Source organism: Symsagittifera roscoffensis, chromosome 2, assembly GCF_963678635.1.
Source record: "Symsagittifera roscoffensis chromosome 2, txSymRosc1.1, whole genome shotgun sequence".
NCBI classification, from domain to species: Eukaryota; Metazoa; Xenacoelomorpha; order Acoela; family Convolutidae; genus Symsagittifera; species Symsagittifera roscoffensis.
This window is the reverse complement of record NC_087063.1, coordinates 8,992,638-9,013,821: the sequence shown is the minus strand read 5'-3', so window position 1 is coordinate 9,013,821 and position 21,184 is coordinate 8,992,638. Positions and strand designations below refer to the sequence as shown.

Genomic DNA, 21,184 nt, shown 5'->3' with positions numbered 1-21,184 from the left:
ATTGCTAGCCAAAACTCGCAATTTCTGCGGTCAACTGAAGCCATTTAAAACAAGGATAGCCGGTTACTGTGCAAGTAGCACAAAATGTTCCAATCATAGTCTTAGAAAAAAATACAACAACGGTTTTCAAGTTATTGTCGTTTTTTTTTATCGTGGTGTGATAAAAGAAGCTGAAAAAAAACTGGGGATTAGACATATTCGACAGTCATAGTAAAACAAAAAAAATTCAAAACAATTTTTGTAGAAAAATTAGAAAAAAAGCGAATAAGTTAAAAAACAATTTCAACAGTTTTTCAAGTTTTTTTGCAGTTTTTTTGATTTTTTTTATTTTGATTCCAAAAAGGCGCCAAAATACTCAAATTAAGCTGACGTTACTCAAGTAAAACTAAGTATTTATGTTTTGAATTAAGCTATTGTAAGCTTGTAAGCGATTAAAATAAGACTGTTCGCTTGCTTTAAGACGACTGTTTGCTCGAAATAAGACGAAAAATCAAAAATTCGAACCCATTTCTCCTGACAATGGGGAAAATTTCTTAAAATGTTTAAGTAGGCTTCGAAAAATGACTATAAAGGCTTTAATATGATATATTATTCGACCCAGTCCGATGATTAATTGTGGCACCTGATTTTGCGTGGAAAACAAAAAGAAAAAGAAAAAAAAACTAAAGCACACCCGAATACAAAGTTCATCCCCATTTTCAATGGTCGGAACAAAATGCCTAATATTCGGATTTTTTTGGAATTTTTCTGGTGTTTCAGAATCAGTTGCTTTTTTGGTTTTAAGAGTGTTCAGAAAAATACTTTAGCAAATCCAGAAAATATCTACGAAATCCTCGCGACCTTTTCAAAAATACCCCTGCCGAAAATCCAAGATACGAACCTCCGTTATGATACCTATCGACAGATTAAGTTTAGAAACCATATTTGCCATATGGCATAAAATTGCAAAAAATTGCAAAAAATGGCATAAAATTGCAAAAAAAGTTGCATTTAAAAAAATTGAGAACAGCTTTTTCAAATTGTCAATTCATTTGTTGATTGGCATTTTAAATTGAAAAATTTCTAGACTTTTTATCAAAAGCCAAAAACATAAGATTGCGGTTATTTATAAGCTTCTCGAGGTCAATTTTTCGGACAAATTTGTCGCTTAACATTTGTTTAGAAGCAATTAATTCCAAAACTTGTTGAGATGTTTTCGCTCCTGACAAAATTAGAATTTGATAACGTTTGAATTACAATGAAAACTTGCAATTTATGCCATTTGGGGACGGTTCATTTTTATTCCAATTGGGAATTATGCCATTTCGGAAGTTACCCAAAATTGCTTTGAAAAAAATTCGACATAATCTGCTTTTGAATTAGGAGCGAAAAAAAGCAAATTTGTCAATTCAGTTGTTGACAGACATTTAAAAAAAACAGTTAAAAAATTCCTATCAAAAGTATAAGCCTACTGTATTTGTAGTGATTAGTTTCTTGTGATCAATTTTTCCAGTAAAAATGTCACTCATAATTAGTGTCAAAGCAAGTCATTTTGAGTTTTGTTCACATGTTTTCGATGCTGATAAAAAGAACAAATATTCGACAACAGAAAGCGTTCGAGTTTCAAAGAAAATTGGAAACTTATGTCATTTGAGAATTTTGTCTTTTGGAAGTTACCACCTCGGCTTATAGTATCAGAGTCTGTCTTAAAACCACCATTTTCTACAATAGGGTAGTTAAACTTCTATATTTCGATAGATCAAGTTAAAACTGAAGCAGATCCGAATTCGGTCGAGACGATCAAACATATCTGGCATGGGTCGAGAAAGCCAAAAGATACCCGATTTCGGTCCCAGGTCTCGGCCTAATTCATCAGATATTTTTTGACTTTCTTAACCGAAAATAAAGTGATTGACCTTGCTCGACCCAAGGCAGATGTGCTTCTATCGAAACATACGCAAAATTGGTCGAGGCTGTCGAAATATAGAGTGATGATCTCGACACAGGTAAGTTAATATTTTTTAGCTTCTTAACCAATGGTTATGATTCCTTACCTCGTCTTTATGAGTCACTTTTGTGGTACATTCTTGGGTCTCGTTGTTACAACTTGGTTCTCGCTTTGAGTCGTACATTTCGACTTCTGACAAATCAACACTGTTGTAATTAGGCTTGTCCTTCTCTCTGTTCCGATTCGTCGTGTACTGAAAATATAAAACGGAATCATCAGCAAATTTCTAAGTGTTAAGTTTGCTTTGAGTTCTCAAAGTGTTACGGACATTTGCGTATTAATTAGAAAACTAAAAAATTATAGCTGTTTTTTTAGCCATAAAACAGGGTGTTCCAATTGCCTTGTATTTTTCGGGGCTTAACTTTTTGACGCAGATTTTGAGGTAAAAAAATGTAGCTGAAAAAATCGGTGGCTGTTCTCTTTTTGAAAATGAAATCTTCGCCGTTCCATGTAATAGTTTCAATGAAAATTTGAAGCTCGGGAAAACCCACTTTAGGTCTCAGATCTGGATGGAAGATAATGTATCCATTGTTTGTGATTGCAAACGTGTATCCGTTGAAGCCCAGCTGAAACAAACATTATTCACACCTGGTCAAACTAATTCATTTTTTTCACAGTCTGACGAGGAATCTTTTCACACCTGGAATGATGGAGTGAACTTGTTCATCTCTGAAATGGGCACATCTACCCCTGCAACGCCGAGCAAGTTTCCTTCGTTTTCCTAGAAAATCAAATTTGCGAAAACTTTTGTACTCGAAAACAGGTAAGAGGCCAAAGTTGGCTCTTACATTTGGGCTACTTTTTAGTAAACAACGCTAAAATAACATAAAATAATTTTGCTTCAGTATCTGCTGGAGAGAGGAAATTATATATATATTGCGCATTTTTTTTGAAAGTTTCGACAAAAAAATCCAATTTGAAACACGGTCACCTCTGAAAATCAATAAATAATGGCGCCCATTTTGATGGGTCAGTCAACTAAGAGGGGTGAAAACATGGGGTTGCCGGTGGAAAAAATTTCTGACAGGGGATTACAGACTCAAATCCGCAAAATTATCCGCATAAGAGCTTCTTGATGTCTTGCTCTCATCCGCTCAATTGCCAAACTTGACAGAAACAACCCTGAATTTTTTCAATTAAGCTTTTCTTTAATGTTCAAATGAAACTAATTTTAGCTCAAGGTTAACAACAACCATTCCCATTAATTTGATTTATTGATGTTTTTAATAACTATTATTCTTTTATAGTTTTTATAAACTGAATGTAAGGAGATAATTTCTCACCCTTCCTACGGCTTTGTCGAATGCTGGAATGGACACCGTTGTCATCAACCGGAGACCCTGAAAGATACCGATTTTTTTTTTTAAAAGAGAGAAAAAATTAGGCAGGTTGACCTTTCGGCTAAAAGGTGTTTATCTTGACAAAAATGAACTTACTGCAGACCCCACATCCATGTACACATTGGTCCATTTGAACTGGTATTTCTTTTCAATCACCATTGGCCGACTCAACACGTGTATGTATTGCTAAACAGATATTTAGAAAAATCAGAAGCAGAAGATTTTGAAGCACATGGGGGAGAGGGGGTATTGGGGAACAATGGCAGGAACTTCAATGTCCAAAAAGGATCTTTAAACTATTTTCTCCTCTTTTGCACAAAGGGGGGTTGATAAATCGTTGCTAGGTACAAAATTTGCAGATTCTTAACCATTGAAATATTTCTTTATAGGTGTAGCTTTTCGTTACTAGGTACATTAGGGGGATAGTTAAAGAGATTCCCAAAACTGCCCCTCGCTACTAAAATTTGAAGCCACTATTTGATAAGTATGAAGTACACTGCATAAAATTTTTTTTAGATAATTCTTTTTTACCTCACCTATTTCAACGAAAACAAGCGAAATTTAACTAAGTTAAAAATTATAAACTGTTTTCAGTTTATATATTGCATTTTTATTTTATTGAGCTATATGCAGTCTTTTCTTGGAAAAAGTGCCGTACCATGATGTTTATTTTGACGTCTGCTAAAGTGGCTATTTGTGTGTAGTAGCCCTTATTGTTGCACGCCATCCATTTCACTGGCTCAGAGTTTTTTACGTCTCGTCCGATGATGTACGTGAACACACGCACCTGAAAAAAAATTGGCCATTCATGTTTCAGGCAAAAGCGTGGATCATAACTCTTGTCTGTACCGAGTGCCAGTGCCGTCAAATCGTTTCTTCCATGGGACGGGAAACGCTTAAAAATTTTGAGGATTTCGGTTTAGGATATAGTTGAAAATTTGTCAAAGTATTTCGCCGGTTGATTTTTTTTTACTGCTCCCTTGCTTCGGCATTAGCACTAACCTGGGTCCCAAAGTGACCGATGAAAGCAAATTGAAGACAACGGAGACAAGAATTTGGCTAGATAAAACAAAAACGGGCCCATGCAGCGAATACTTCCTATCAGTAGCGGATTTAGGAGGGGGGGGACGCTTCCCCTTCTCAGGGATTCGACCCCCTACCGACCCAAAGGGTCCCCCCTTTGAACTATTTTGAGATAAGGGAGAAAAAAGGCTTTGGTCAAATTTTGGTCTTTATAGTGGTTTGGGAGAGCTCAGAAAATCAATTTGGTCGACCTAAAAAAAGGTCGATAAAATTTTGGAAAAGTTTTCGAAAATCCGCCCCCTCGAGAAAATCCTGGATTCGCCCCTGCTTCCTATGAAACTCAAGCAGAATGAGGTTCCTGAAGCGATTTTTCCAGAAACCCTCCAGAACAATGATGTTCATAAACACTTTTTCCAGAATCCAAGCTATAAAAAAAACGAAGCCTGAATCCATTTTTAGGTCTGCTATATTCAATTATCCACACGCAGAAACGAGACCAAAAAGAAAGTTGAAACTAGGGGAGCGGTGGTAAATTGTTGCATCTCCGGGTCTCAATCGAAAAGTGGGACGTTCGAGGCCCACTCATAATCCATGCTTGCCGCTTGAGTGTGAGTCAAAATTTCATAGCCCGAAAAAAATAATCAAAAATTGCATGTATAGCTTAACCATGGGCACAACAGCGGTTCTCATCTAAAAACTGAACAGCTCGTATGTTGGTCCTTTCCCTTGTGGATAAATCAGCGCAACATAGCAGTAATAAGTGCTCTACAGAATGACTTAAAAAATAACGGCGGAACACCAGACGCTAAAAATTTTAGAGGCATCAGAAATCTTTCTATCCAAATAAACCCGTGGAATCGGGTTTCCTACATTTTAATGACATACAATTTAACACCGTACATTTTAAAACTTAGTCATTTCACTAATAAACAATTTAAATCGACAACAATATAACTCCTATTTTCCAGTTTCACACAGTACATTTTAACACCTATTCATTTCACTATTAAAATTAATGCTGTATGAATTCCTTATCTGAACTCTTATCACACCAACGTTAATACTGCAATTAACACACGCACCATAGGGAAAAACTTGGTTTATCTTAGTTATACATGCTAAGGCTTCATAATTTACTTAAGACTCTTATCTACAAGTTTGTAATTACTTTTCAATTAGACTTTTCGCTAAACTTTCATGATTACTAAAAAAGCTGCTTGTGCTAATTTATAACAATTTGACGTAAAAATTCTGTCAAAAATTGAATTCTGACAGTCACTTTATACTTTACTCAAGTGATAAACAAACGCAAACTCAATAAACATATTATGATTGAGTCTTCTTTCGCGTTCACAGTTTCATCTAAAAACAAGCCAATTCCTATAGCGTCCGGCCATGAATTTTTTTTCAAGCGAAAAAATAAGTCTACAGAAAACTGGATTTGCTCGAATCGCTTCTTGCAGGCGTTAATTGATTTAGCACCCAACTGCCGGCCTGAAAAAATTTTGTTAGATTTTGAGCAAGCTGCTCTTCAGTCCTTCCAAAAAACATTCCCCGAAGCACATTTATCGGGTTGTTTTTTCCATCTCTCCCAGAGTTGCATTAATGAATTGTTACATTAAGAAAAATTAATGAATTGGGTCTGAAAGTGACCTATGAAACGAATCACGATTTATCGCTGGCGTTTCGGGATTCAATCATATTTCAGCGGAGCCCACCCAAATATGTGTCGAGTACTAAATCAACTGGAGGCAATTCACAGAAAGGATTCATTCGAGTGTTTTGCAGCCAAGCCTTCTTTCATTGACGGCGGGAGGAAACAAGTAGGTTCTTATCACACAAGCCAATCAGGATAATGGAATGCAAAGAATTCAAACTCCCTCCTTCTGATACTTTTATCCCCCTCCTCTCAAAACACCAAAAAAAACCTCATGGGCAGCACAAGCTTTTAAGATCATAATACCTCTGTAAAATCCAGCCACCCGGGTTGACAAATTTTTTTTTTACACTTTCATACTATGAAAAAATTGCTTTTCATATAACAGTTCCATATAATTTCGTGGACTGAAAAAATTGCATGAAAAGAGGAACATAAGAATTTTTCCAGGGTATGGAACTTTATAATAACCATTTTTCCACGGTCTGGAATTAGATAACAAGCTTTTTGCAATGATGTTTTATCACAAAATTGTATTAAAAAGAGCATAAGAAATTTTTTGTATAACATGAAATTGCAGATAAGCATTTTTCCCATACTATGAAATAGTTGAATAAATTTTAACGAAAACTCCAAGTTTTTTTACATTGAAATTTCGTGTTTTATCATAAAACACGCTAACCAAGAATTTTTATCATAATTTAGTTCACAATGTAAGTGGCAGCTACCACGCAGATAAATTAAATTTGGTAGTTTTAGCCATGTTAGTTGATGTTTACATTTTCACACAGAGTTATAAACCAATTTAAGATAAATTTTGAAACAAAAGTTTCGATTGAAAAAATGCATCGATTAAAAAAATCATCGATGAAAATTGCATGATAAGCATTTTGTCTGTATACTCCATAAATGAAGAGGTATATTAAGCTTTTTCCTGTATGGACGTCAACCCGGCCATCTTGCATTCTTTGCATCCCTAGTTCTGGCTATGATGACTAGTTCTGTCGTACTTTGACCATCTCAACAAAAATGACCAACTCATCCGAATTATTCAAGTTCAAATAGTTTTTATCTTTGTGCTGCAAATCGAAAAAATGGCTCTTAATGGCAGCCTTTTAATCACTATCTTTAATTCAACAAAACAAAGTAGGATCGGCTGTTTATAGCTCGAATGCGACTCTCTCCGACGATTAGATCAACTAAGTTTTATAAGTGAGGTTTGAGCACGTGTTATACTATTCGACCAAAACGTATAAAAATTATTCACTTTCACCCGTCTGGACCACATCATCAAATTGTCGACCTACACCTGCTATATTTAACCAGAGTGGCTGAAAGAAAGCAAAATCGTCCTTAGACATCTTTCAGCTCAGGCATTTAATTAACTAATTCATTTACTTTCATCTAATCCCTTCTAGGAGGTTAGTTTCTCTACTTAGTTTATTTCAATTCACAGTGATTTGGAAAAAAATCGATACGCGTTGAGAAAAACTAAAAATGGGCATGTATTTGTTTCAACTTCTGATAGTCGCTGAGAAAACTCACATCTTTTCAATGATTTCAAGATCTAATGTTTCGAAAGCGAAAACTAATGAAATTTTTTGATGTTAAATGTCAGTTATTTCTTGATTTGTGGGCACAATTGGTAGAACTTTGAAAAATTTTCTCTCCATCTCTACATTTTACTGCCGACTAAACGCAGCAACTAGACAAAAAAATAAGTGCCTTTTGATATGATTTCGCCATTGTTATTGAAAGTCTGCAGCACCAGTCCTCAACAAGAATCTATTGATCGAAAAAATGGCACGTTTTTGAACTTTCTAGAAACCTTTCCCAAATACATGATGAAGAAAACCTATTTTTCTAAATCACATCCAATTTCAGATGTTAATAATTGATGATATTATGATTCATATAATTTTTTCTGAAGTTAATAACACCAATAAAAACGAAAAAAAAAATCTCATTTTTTTCAAAAGGAACTAAAATGAATTTATCCATCTAATTTTTGATACAAATTATGATTGGTTTATTTTATCCCAACTTTAATTTAATTGCTATGCAGTAAAATCCATTAAAATCAATTATAAGCCCTATTAATCCTCATTTCATCTTCGATCTTGCATCTGATTTACTTACAATTTATGATTTTCATGACGTTAGATTATTTGGAAATTTGGAAAGTTGTTTAACAATTTTCAAATCAACCCAATTTCTTAACTGTTTGTTTATTTTTCAGTTTTGAAAAATTTATTCTCGGTGCACTTTCTTCTTTTTTTACATCAAAAATTTGGGAAAATTGTTTTAGCTTGATGAATGTTTTGGCAGAGTTAATTTTCACCTACCACAGGAATTTTTCACTTAATGCTATGGGAACTCTACGAAACGTTTTATTGCGATAAAAAGGAAGAAAAAAAGCAACCAAATTGAGTCTTTAAAATAATAAGACGAACAATTCTTTGAAATAATTTTTCACACAGAATCGAAATAAATCAAAAAAGTATGAATATTTTTTGAGCTGATCGGATTTTTTCGGATTGATTAGCGAAACTACTAAACAATTTCCACCTCTATGATTTCAACTAAAAAACTGCGAACCTATAAAAAAAGCTGTAAACTAGCACTAAATTGTTCTTTTCATAATTCGAACTTTGCTGCAATCTAATTGCCCGGGTTGACCTCAGTAGGACCACAGAACTAATCTTACAATTCCATAAACTAAGTCTATGAAAAAATACTAAGCATATAAATTTCACACATTTTGCTAAAATGGTGTCATCAAATTTTCAAAGAGTTTTGCAAAATCTTACAAATTTTCAAAAGTGTTGATTTAAATTATCCGGACAAAACGAACAAAACTTAAATTTTCAAACCCGTTTTTCTCAACTTGAGTTAAATTGAGACAAAAAGTGAAGAGAACAAGAGTTGCTTAGAATTTCATTAAAATTAAGATGGTGCAATTTTTTCACCGAAATTCTCAACCAAAATTTTACCCCAAAAATGGGTCATTTTGGCTTTTTTCTATTAATCAAGAATTACGCTGAAACTACTTTGTTAATTGTTGAGGAATATATATTTTTTTATATATATATATATATATATATATATATATATATATATATATATATAACAAGAAGCCTCTTTCACAGTCCAACAAAGTTCTAGGAAGGTTAAATCTCCAAAATCTGTAATGAGAAAACATTTTTGCTTGATTGTCAAGAGTCAAGAAACGTGATTATTAGTATATAAAACCCAGTCTTTGATTAAAAACAATTTCTAAACAATTTACTGGAATTTTTTGAGATTTAATCTTTCTAGAACTTTGTGTGACTGTGTAAGTGGCTTCTTGTGATATAAATTCCTCATCAATCAACAAGGTAGTTTCAGTGTAATTCTTGATTAATTGAAAAAAGCCAAAATGACCCATTTTTGGGGTAAAAATTTGGTTTAGATATTCGGAGAAAAAATTGCACCATAATAATTTTGATCAACTTTTTTTCTATTAATTTTTGTCTAATCTTAACCCAATTTGAGAAAAACGTGTTTGAAAACTCAAATTTTATTTGTTTTGTCCGGATAATTCAAACCAGCACGGTATAAGTTTCATAGATTTTGTTAAAATGGTGTCCTCGAAGTTTCAAATAACTGTTTTGCATAAATGTCGGGTGTATCCTACTAAGTTAAAGGGAAAATTCTTAGTCAAAAAATGCAAGTCATACAGTTTCCATATATGGAAATTGTATGACTAGCAACTTTTTGATGTCGACGAGTAATTTTGAAATTGCCTTAAAAAATTTTTTTTGTTTTTTTTCAGCTGCAAATCGAAATTTGTACTCAAACAAACATTCTTCAAAAAGAAAATTAGCATGCAGCTTTTAATGTTTTGTGTGCATAAAGTAATTTTTGGGTGCATAACGTAACGGATACACAAAAAATTGGATCTTTTTCCGTTTCTTTGGATAAACCTTTTCAAACAGGCTAAAACCTCCTTTTTCTTCTGTATGACATGTTTATGCATGACATGATCATTGTCTGATATATGAAAATTTTATGAGTCGCATTATTGGTCAACCTGGGTGGTTGAAAATTTTCATACTTGACAACCAGCCCATTTTCTTGAAAGGAGTTAATTGTTGAAAAGGTTGTGATTAGCTTACCTCAATTGAAATTTGAACACTTATTTGAACTTGTCGGAGTTTGGATTAATCACTGTCTCACATGAGTTGCGCTTACGCGTTGAGCGCCATATACAAGAATACAAAACCGCGAACCTTTTCATCCAGCAAACCAGCTAACTACCAAACCAACAAAAGTTTACAAAACACGATTGCCTGTGAAACAAACTTTCGTATTCAAAAACATGGAATACATATGTTCAAACGGTTATAGCTATTACTGAAAAACTATTGTATTTATTAGTTCAAAGAAAAACTTTGCCCAACAATTTTGCATTTAAAAAAGTTTAAAGCTACGATTGCAAGCTCTTACGTCTGAAAGCATTCTTTTATCATAATGTACACGCTAACAACTACACGATATAATTTTTTTTTTCAGACAGGCTAAAAGCGTGATTCAGTCATTTTTTGGTATTTTTTGCGATGAAATCTAATGTTCATTTTTCTAGGTTAAGATTCATAATGAGGTAATTTTTTGCTCGACTGAAAATATCATCAATCAAATTTATTACTGTTTACAGCAATTTTTGCAATCTTATCAATCTGAAAATATCATCAATCAAAACTTCTACTGTTTGCAAGTTATTTTGCATTTATTTAGTTCATTTTAGCTCTGCTGGAAATATAAACTTGCACTTTTTTTCAAATCAACCCAATTTCTTAACTGTTTGTTTATTTTTCAGTTTTGAAAAATTTATTCTCGGTGCACTTTCTTCTTTTTTTACATCAAAAATTTGGGAAAATTGTTTTACCTTGATGAATGTTTTGGCAGAGTTAATTTTCACCGGAATTTTTCACTTAATGCTATGGGAACTCTACGAAACGTTTTATTGCGATAAAAAGGAAGAAAAAAAGCAACCAAATTGAGTCTTTAAAATAATAAGACGAACAATTCTTTGAAATAATTTTTCACACAGAATCGAAATAAATCAAAAAAGTATGAATATTTTTTGAGCTGATCGGATTTTTTCGGATTGATTAGCGAAACTACTAAACAATTTCCACCTCTATGATTTCAACTAAAAAACTGCGAACCTATAAAAAAAAGCTGTAAACTAGCACTAAATTGTTCTTTTCATAATTCGAACTTTGCTGCAATCTAATTGCCCGGGTTGACCTCAGTAGACCACAGAACTAATCTTACAATTCCATAAACTAAGTCTATGAAAAAATACTAAGCATATAAATTTCACACATTTTGCTAAAATGGTGTCATCAAATTTTCAAAGAGTTTTGCAAAATCTTACAAATTTTCAAAAGTGTTGATTTAAATTATCCGGACAAAACGAACAAAACTTAAATTTTCAAACCCGTTTTTCTCAACTTGAGTTAAATTGAGACAAAAAGTGAATAGAACAAGAGTTGCTTAGAATTTCATTAAAATTAAGATGGTGCAATTTTTTCACCGAAATTCTCAACCAAAATTTTACCCCAAAAATGGGTCATTTTGGCTTTTTTCTATTAATCAAGAATTACGCTGAAACTACTTTGTTAATTGTTGAGGAATATATATTTTTATATATATATATATATATATATATATATATATATATATATATATATAACAAGAAGCCTCTTTCACAGTCCAACAAAGTTCTAGGAAGGTTAAATCTCCAAAAATCTGTAATGAGAAAACATTTTTGCTTGATTGTCAAGAGTCAAGAAACGTGATTATTAGTATATAAAACCCAGTCTTTGATTAAAAACAATTTCTAAACAATTTACTGGAATTTTTTGAGATTTAATCTTTCTAGAACTTTGTGTGACTGTGTAAGTGGCTTCTTGGATATAAATTCCTCATCAATCAACAAGGTAGTTTCAGTGTAATTCTTGATTAATTGAAAAAACCAAAATGACCCATTTTTGGGGTAAAAATTTGGTTTAGATATTCGGAGAAAAAATTGCACCATAATAATTTTGATCAACTTTTTTTCTATTAATTTTTGTCTAATCTTAACCCAATTTGAGAAAAACGTGTTTGAAAACTCAAATTTTATTTGTTTTGTCCGGATAATTCAAACCAGCACGGTATAAGTTTCATAGATTTTGTTAAAATGGTGTCCTCGAAGTTTCAAATAACTGTTTTGGCATAAATGTCGGGTGTATCCTACTAAGTTAAAGGGAAAATTCTTAGTCAAAAAATGCAAGTCATACAGTTTCCATATATGGAAATTGTATGACTAGCAACTTTTTTGATGTCGACGAGTAATTTTGAAATTGCCTTAAAAAATTTTTTTTTGTTTTTTTTTTCAGCTGCAAATCGAAATTTGTACTCAAACAAACATTCTTCAAAAAGAAAATTAGCATGCAGTTTTTAATGTTTTGTGTGCATAAAGTAATTTTTGGGTGCATAACGTAACGGATACACAAAAAATTGGATCTTTTTCCGTTTCTTTGGATAAACCTTTTCAAACAGGCTAAAACCTCCTTTTTCTTCTGTATGACATGTTTATGCATGACATGATCATTGTCTGATATATGAAAATTTTATGAGTCGCATTTTTGGTCAACCTGGGTGGTTGAAAATTTTCATACTTGACAACCAGCCCATTTTCTTGAAAGGAGTTAATTGTTGAAAAGGTTGTGATTAGCTTACCTCAATTGAAATTTGAACACTTATTTGAACTTGTCGGAGTTTGGATTAATCACTGTCTCACATGAGTTGCGCTTACGCGTTGAGCGCCATATACAAGAATACAAAACCGCGAACCTTTTCATCCAGCAAACCAGCTAACTACCAAACCAACAAAAGTTTACAAAACACGATTGCCTGTGAAACAAACTTTCGTATTCAAACACATGGAATACATATGTTCAAACGGTTATAGCTATTACTGAAAAACTATTGTTTTTATTAGTTCAAAGAAAAACTTTGCCCAACAATTTTTCATGCATTTAAAAAAGTGGCGCAAACGTTTAACGCTACGATTGCAAGCTCTTACGTCTGAAAGCATTCTTTTATTTTTTGAGTCTCCTATCATAATTTACACGCTAACAACTACACGATATAATTTTTTTTCCAGACAGGCTAAAAGCGTGATTCAGTCATTTTTTGGTATTTTTCGTGATGAGATCTAATGTTCATTTTTCTAGGTTAAGATTCATAATGAGGTAATTTTTTGCTCGACTGAAAATATCATCAATCAAATTTATTACTGTTTACAGCAATTTTTGCATCTTATCAATCTGAAAATATCATCAATCAAAACTTCTACTGTTTGCAAGTTATTTTGCATTTATTTAGTTCATTTTAGCTCTACTGGAAATATAAACTTGCACCTTTTTTTATAAAAACATGAAATTCTGATTGCCGAATTTATGGCTAATTCAGGGGAGGAGAATCTCTAAATAAGCAGTACTTGTTTCCCCGTAGAGCCAAAATTGACAGCAGAATCAAGAGACGTCTGCTCCGTTTTGTTTGACTCTAACTCAATTAAACGGGACAAGAAACTTTGTCAAAATGGACAATGGCAAGAACTGAAGAGCAGACCAGAATCAACTCAGCTGCAAATCAACGATTGCTAATTTAGTTGGTTAATGTAGTTAGTAAACCGAATGAAAAGATCGAGGGGGGTTCAGGTATAATTTGGCACATTGAGTTGAATGTAAACTGAAAATCTGGCAAAAAAAAAACAATTTCAATGGCTCATTAACTCGGTTATGATTTGTGACTCTATGAATCTATGAATTTTGAATTTTTTTGTATGCTTTTCCGAGTAAATTTTTAGTACCTCATAAAAAGATCTTAAAGAGTTCGATTTCAACCGCAACTCCAAAGCTAATTTCAATCAAGTTGTTTCGAGAAAAAAAACAATCTAAGAGGACGGGGATAGTTCACGAGGAAATCAGAATTTCAAAAAAACTATTTTAACTTGCCTCTTTTCGTGCGTTGTATTTAGTGAAGATGTGTTCGAAGTTTTCTACTGCCCCATCTGTGAGTAGCATAATAGCTTGACTGCAACTGGACCCTGTTTTGTTCACCTTCGACTGAAATTTAAAAAAAGATCAATTATTTACTTTTTTCACTGATATAGCAAAAAAAAGAAAAATTGAAACACAAAATAATTTCATATTTTTCAGGTTATGAGACCATGTTTATGTTGGGTTTGTTTTTTCGCAGCGTTTGGAGCAATAAAAAATGCCATAGTCTTCTGTTTTCTTCTCAAATTGAGCCAAAAATGAAATGTTTCAGTAGATAATTTAATTATAATGAAGTAATAAGGAGATAATTTACCGCATTAAGTAGTTTGAAGGCTACTTCCAATGCCCTCTCGAAATTGGCGATTCCATTCGACTCGATTTCTTTCGTCTTTCCTTTCAGATACTCTTTGTTGTCCGAGTTGGCTTGAACTAAAGTATCTGTGAAGCACTCTTCCAAGTATGTCACGTCTTCCGAGAACTAAAAAATGAACAATTCAGCAATGATAAAAAAACTAAAGTGAGTATGTGAATCAACCAGCCAAATTATAACCCACACCGAAACGGTCACGGTATGTAAACCAGCTGATATTCATGTCTCAGAGTTTACCCGGGTCGATGTCTGTGATTAATTTCCAGACTTTAATAGCGGACAGCAGCGGATTTGACCCCCTGGCTACAATTTTTTGGTCAAAACTGCCCAGAAAAGGCCTAGAAACTTGCCTGTGGCGCAATTTTTTTTGCCAAAATGGGGTCTTATTAGTGTTCTGGGAGCGCTCGGAAAAACAATTTGGTCAACATAACAAAAAAAATTTGAAAATCCGCATCAAAAACCCCCCACCCCCAACCCCCCTCCGAGAAAATGTAGATCCGCCCCTGATAGCTGATGCGGATTTATAGGGACACCTCCCTTTCCCCCTTCCCTCCTTATCTCTCTCTCTCTCTCTCTCTCTCTCTCTCTCTCTCCTCCTAAATGAAAAACTCCAAAATCCGCTCAGTGGTGATCGGGCTTTGTTACCCGAACAAGCGTTCTGAGAATCTAAAATGTTATTTTTCTCAAACAGTTTTGGATCTTAAAGCCTTTGGTTTTGGAGAGCATGAAAATTCAAAAAACCACTAACAATTTTTTTGCTTTAACCCCGTCAACCCAAAATCCACATGAGTCAATGGTTTGAAGTTTTTACATTAGCAGCATACATTACGTTATGCAAGTTACGTAACAGTTATGATATTGAAGAAGTCGTCGTCCAATAGGGTTTCGATGATGTGATGGATTGCGTTCCGGGCGACGAACTCCCGACTTCCGGTCATGCTGCCACTCGTGTCTAAGAGAATGACGATGTCTTTAGGAGAGTGAGATGCCTGCAGGTACCACGGTCTGTCTCGGGCGTCAAAATGGTCTATTTGACCGTCCTCGGTGTCCCAAGTTACACCTGAAGTTTAAGTGACACTTTTTTGCAAGAAGAAAATTTTTGTTGAGAAGTTTTTTTTTAAAAAAAAGCAGAAAAGTTCTGGTCAAACTGGGAATACAGCTGTTATTGTTATGGCCGCTCTAGTTTCTTGTACTTATAAATATTTTTTTGAGAAAAGATGGACGGGAAGCTGAGAAAATATAATATCTGGTGATTTTTTGTAATACATTTTTTTCCAAGACGATTTAAGTTCATCATAATCACGGCATAATTTTGAAAAATTAAAGTACAACAAAGACTGGATCTTGGACTCTTGGATCTTTTCTCCGACAGCGATCCAAAAAATCTCAGCCGACAAGAATCATTAATTACAATTGCAGCATAGAGAAGTAAAAAAACTATATGCTTAGACAGGCCTTTATAGCCTTTCATGCAGGAGCGGATTTAGGGGGAGGGCGGACGCTCCCCCCCCCCCTTCCCTCAGGAATTCGACCCCCTGCCGACCCACGCGATTTTGTTTGTCAAAATTTTCTGACCTGTTTTTTTTTCTACCCAAAAACAGCTTTTTTTTAACTGTTTTTTCAAAAATTTGACTGCGGTGCAGAAAATTTGGCCGAATCAGCGTCTTTTTACTGCTTTAGGAGGGCTCGGAAAATCAATTTGGTCGACCTAAAAAAAAGGTCGTCAAAACTTTCGATTTTTTTTTTTTGAAAATCCGCCCCCTCGAGAAAATCATATATCCGCCCCTGCTTTCATGCAGCCTCTGCGAATCGCAGAAACCACGAATAAATGAATAAATAAATAAATAAATAAATAAATAAATAAATAAATAAATAATTAAATAAATAAACAAATAAATAAATAAAAAAAATAGATAAATAAATAAATAAAAAAATAAATAAATAAATAAATAAATAAATAAATAATCAATAAAGAAAGAAAGAAATAAATAAATAATAAATAAATAAATAAATAAATAAATAAATAAATAAATAAATAAATAAATAAATAAATAAATAAATAAATAAATAAATAAATAAATAAATAAATAAATAAATAAATAAATAAATAAATAAATAAATAAATAAATAAATAAATAAATAAATAAATAAATAAATAAATAAATAAATAAATAAATAAATAAATAAATAAATAAATAAATAAATAAATAAATAAATAAATAAATAAATAAATAAATAAATAAATAAATAAATAAATAAATAAATAAATAAATAAATAAATAAATAAATAAATAAATAAATAAATAAATAAATAAATAAATAAATAAATAAATAAATAAATAAATAAATAAATAAATAAATAAATAAATAAATAAATAATTAAATAAAAATACTGGACCCTTGGATCTCTGCGGATGTTGGCTGCTGACCTGGATAGTTGCGGAAGAATCCAGTGGAGCTGGCGAAGTATTGCCAGGTGAGGGTGGAATCATTTAACATGTTCTCATAGAACACCTTGTTGAGAGACTCGGTCATGAAGATACCATTCACCACCGCCGGATCTAAAGAGATACAGAGAGTATTAAGACAGTTATCGTAGTTAAACCAGCCGAAGTATAAGCCAGCCGAAGTATAAACCAGCCGAAGTATCAACCAGCCGAAGTATCAACCAGCCCAAGTATTAATCAATCGAAAAATTGACCAGCCGAAATTACGTAATTGTTATATAATAGTTAAACAACAATAAAGTAGCAGCTCCGGAAGCTATGCAATTTTTATTCATATAGTGTAACTTTTCAGCTGGTTTATACTTTGCGCATTTTCGGTTGGCTTATACTTCGGCTGGTTTATTTATTCTCTAGACGGTACTCTTTTGAAACAATAAACCCGAATGAGCAGTTGATCATAAAAAACCTACTGCCATTATTTGCAATTACACGTGACGGTGACGGCACTTTATTTTACTTGTTTGGTCCCTAAAAATTGCTGCAGCCCCTAATTAAAACAGAGCTATTTTCACTCTTTTTCTGGTAGAATATTGTTTTCTGTGTCATATCTCTCTCACCACAAGAACTCGTCTTAAAATCTAGTTGTTATGTCGACGGTTGCCCCCTTAATCACTTTAAAACGTTTTTTTTTGCGATCCTTTCGCATATGCACTCAAACACGTATGACTGAACTCTACTAACAAGGCTCTCAAAACTCTCTGAGTGATTGACAGTTCGATGTGAAAAAAAGGTTCACTGGAAAATTAGCAAGTCCATCGTATGAAACAATTGACGCTGGACTGATAACTTTTTCAATTATTGGAAGCAAAATTGCTGCAACTTCTGTCGGAAACAAGCCTCAAAAATTCTATTTCTCGCTCAGTGTCAAAATGCCACTAAAGTCCCAATGCTGTGGAACAATACGATCGCAATTTTTTTTTTTGCGGTGGGATTTGATTGGTTAATTTTTTGAATAATTACCCCTGGCTTACCAATATTGGCAAGGTGGCTGACGAGATATTTTGAGCAAAAACCCATGAGGTAAATGTACCATTTGATTGCTGTAAATTATAGAGTTTAGTGCTGTAAACTTATTTTATGCTGCTCCTGGTAGCTAGCTATTCTCGACTGTGGATTCTTTTTGTTCCGACTTTAAAAGAAAGTGAGAAAAAACTATGCTTGGTATGTTTTTTTAACTCACACCAATTCTACAAAAAAGTTGGGGGAATCGTGTGGATCGAACCGGGATTTTTTGGATGGTGAGCTCCCATTTGTACCGAGGTTCATTTCTACTAAAACGAAAAATTGATCCCATTTGTACTAAAAAAATCCAACTCGGTTTTTGATTGGTCGAATAAGGAGCTAACAAATTATCAAACTAAACTTATACCGTTCAGCATAAGACTAAACAGCAGAGTAGTGATCGCCGCAGTCGAACCAACGGGTTGCGAGCTTGTCAACAGAATAGGGCACTATATTAAATATAGAGCCAATTATCGCCGCGAAATTACCATCGGATATAGGAATAGCATTATGGAAGGACCGAATGTCGGAAATTTTTTCAGTTACTTTTAGTCAACCAGAAATGAGTATTCAAAAAAAAGTAGAAAAAACGCAAAAACTCAAAGCCGGGCATTGGTAAAAAAACTTGAAACCGATCTTTCAAAACAGTCATTGAACAAAACAAAAAACTTTCTGTTCATCTGCACAAATTGTACTGCTATGATTCAATTTTGCTAAAAGTGACTCAGGTATTGTCCACGACGATTTAGCCGATAGGAACGTCTATCAATTCTGATTGGTTAAAAGTTTTCTATAGTTTGGTCTCACCATCATGAGAATACCACCGGCTTGATCCCTTTTGAAAAAGGCGGCTCCGCCTGAAAGTAATATTACTTCTGCTTTCTGCGCACTTTGACCGTGCGATCCTTTTTTGACCACAAACTACTCGCGGATAATAGCCAATAAATTTTGATTACTAGAAGAAGGGGCGGTCTCTCATGGTGGAGTGATGGAATGCTGGAAATTTATTTTTACTTTTCAACCAATCAGAACTGATTATTTGATAATCTCGAACAAAAATCTCAGAGAAAGCGAATAAAACCTGGCCATAAAAATTAATATTGACCATTTAGAATATAAGCAGAAGATGAATTTTACAATTTTACAAAGTCGAAGTCGGGTATTAGAAAACAACCTCAAACGGTTTATAAAAACTTTAAAAATATTTTTTTTTTAATTAAAACTAAAACAATTTTTTGTGTCTATCTGCGCAAATTGTACAGCAAAACATTGCTGTGCTGCTATAATTGTTTTTCTGTTAATAAAGAATTCGGTTATGTGCAAAAATCATATAGCCAATAGGAACATCCAGTGATTCTAATTAGCTAAAAATTTTCCATCATGTGGTTTCTCCATCATAAGAATACCCCCGCCTAGAAAAATAGAGACAAGATACCGCTCCACCGCGTTTTGCAGGAAAAACGTACAATGGGTGTTTTAATTCTCTCAGGTCGAATTTTAAATGTTCTTCGTTGATGATTCATTTCACCGAGCATTTTTCTGACGAAAAATACCTTCTAACTAATCTGATTTCTCGCTGGAAAATCTCTACGAGACATTTGAAAAAAGATTTTTTAAACTATTTTAGGTTACGGGGCTCGCATCTCCGCTCTTGCGTCATTAAAAACGCATTAACGGCTAAGCCATTAAACAGGAGTTCATCAAACGTCAAAGCAACAACTTATCCGTAACACTTAGTTAGCTTCAAAGTTACCAACTGCAAATCTAAATGGTTAAGATAAGTCAAAGACAATTACTGTACGAAAACACAAAAAAAATTAAATTAGATTCTTTATAATAAATTTTCTAGGCGGTTTAGAAGCTTTTGTTGAGTACGGGTAGTCTGTTGATTTTTTGTTCCAAGTTAACCTAGTGGTAATTCCAAAAGGAGCAGGTTCGAATCCTGGTTTGATCTTTGCTTTCTTATTTTTAATAGAAGATAAGCGCGACCAATCGTATAAATTAGTTTTATCAGGCAACCAAACAAGAAAACTAGTTCGCTGTTGACTTCTATTCATCAGCATGCTAACATGCCCGAACTGGAATATGCCATCAATAGAAAAAAAATACAGAGGAGTTGCACAAAAGATTCAGCCCCAAAATATGGGCTGAAAAAAAAAATCTTTTTGATAAGATTTTACAAAAAACTATTAACCTTTTTTGTATATGTTGACAGGCACTTGCAGTGTGCTGTATGTGAAATTGATAAGTTGGTCTTGAAACTTGTCGTTTGTGGTGAAGTTCATATACTGGTAGTCTTGCCGCAACTTCGGAACCTTCCCCGTCGACCCATTTTCAAACTTCACGGATACGTTGTCGTAGACATTCAGGAAGTTGGCGTTATAATACTCGAACTGAAAGATGCAAGAAACATTGCTGACAATATTTTTAAAATTATTATTATTACTCAATTACTCAATATTACTCAATTATTATTTCAGCATAGATTACCAATATTGCCTTAAAATTCACCCAAGCCAATATTGACGGCAAAAATCGCCTTATGTGTGTTTGACGACAAAAACCCAATTTACGTTTTGAAACGAATGCTGACGGCAAAAACCGCATTTATGCTTGCTCACAAAATTATACTGATGCTGATTGCGAAAGTTGAGAGGCAAGGAAGACAAATTGTTTGAAAGGCAGTTGAATTCGACTTACATCTAGATCTTCTCTGTACGGGTGGTTCTTGTTCCTCTCTTCCGTCTCGTCTACAATGTTCTAGAATATTCTAGTGTTACTTTATTGCTTTACAAAATTGCATGCTCATAATCAGAGGCGGATTTAGGGGGGGGGGGCGGACGCCTCCCCCCCCCCCCCCTCAGGGATTCGAACCCCTGCCAACCCAAAGGGTCCCCTTTGATACTTTTTAAGAAATCCATTTTTGGCCAACCGACCCTAAAATTTTTCTAAAGGCGCCTTTGGCGCCAATATATACTAATTTTGAGGGGGAGCGCGCGCCAAAAAAAACGCTTTTGACCTGTTTTTTCAAAAAATTGCCTGCGGCGCAGAAAATTTGACCACAACAGGGTCTTTTTACTGCTTTGGGAAAGCTCGGAAAATCAATCTGATCGACCTAAAAAAAAAAAAAAGGTCGTCAAAATTTTCGAAAATTTTTTGAAAATCCGCCCCCCCTCGAGAAAATCCTAGATCCGCCCCTGCT

At 33.7% G+C, this 21,184-nt stretch overlaps 2 protein-coding genes across 3 annotated transcripts in view; one reads left to right on the top strand and one right to left on the bottom strand.

Moving 5' to 3' along the window:
• Window positions 1-20,742, bottom strand: part of LOC134839097 (voltage-dependent calcium channel subunit alpha-2/delta-3-like) — a gene marked incomplete at its 5' end in the record, with an annotated part of 80,159 nt that extends 59,417 nt beyond the window's left edge. For both annotated transcript variants that reach the window (XM_063854526.1, XM_063854527.1), the window contains 12 exon segments: window positions 2,034-2,180; window positions 2,479-2,553; window positions 2,628-2,708; window positions 3,271-3,327; window positions 3,424-3,513; window positions 3,986-4,114; window positions 14,059-14,169; window positions 14,417-14,581; window positions 15,322-15,533; window positions 16,903-17,034; window positions 20,177-20,375; window positions 20,683-20,742. In XM_063854526.1, the coding sequence (XP_063710596.1) occupies window positions 2,034-2,180; window positions 2,479-2,553; window positions 2,628-2,708; window positions 3,271-3,327; window positions 3,424-3,513; window positions 3,986-4,114; window positions 14,059-14,169; window positions 14,417-14,581; window positions 15,322-15,533; window positions 16,903-17,034; window positions 20,177-20,375; window positions 20,683-20,742 (1,458 nt within the window).
• LOC134839467 (heterogeneous nuclear ribonucleoprotein D-like-B) overlaps window positions 1-21,184 on the top strand; it is a 393,489-nt gene that overhangs the window by 130,888 nt on the left and 241,417 nt on the right. The window lies entirely within an intron of this gene.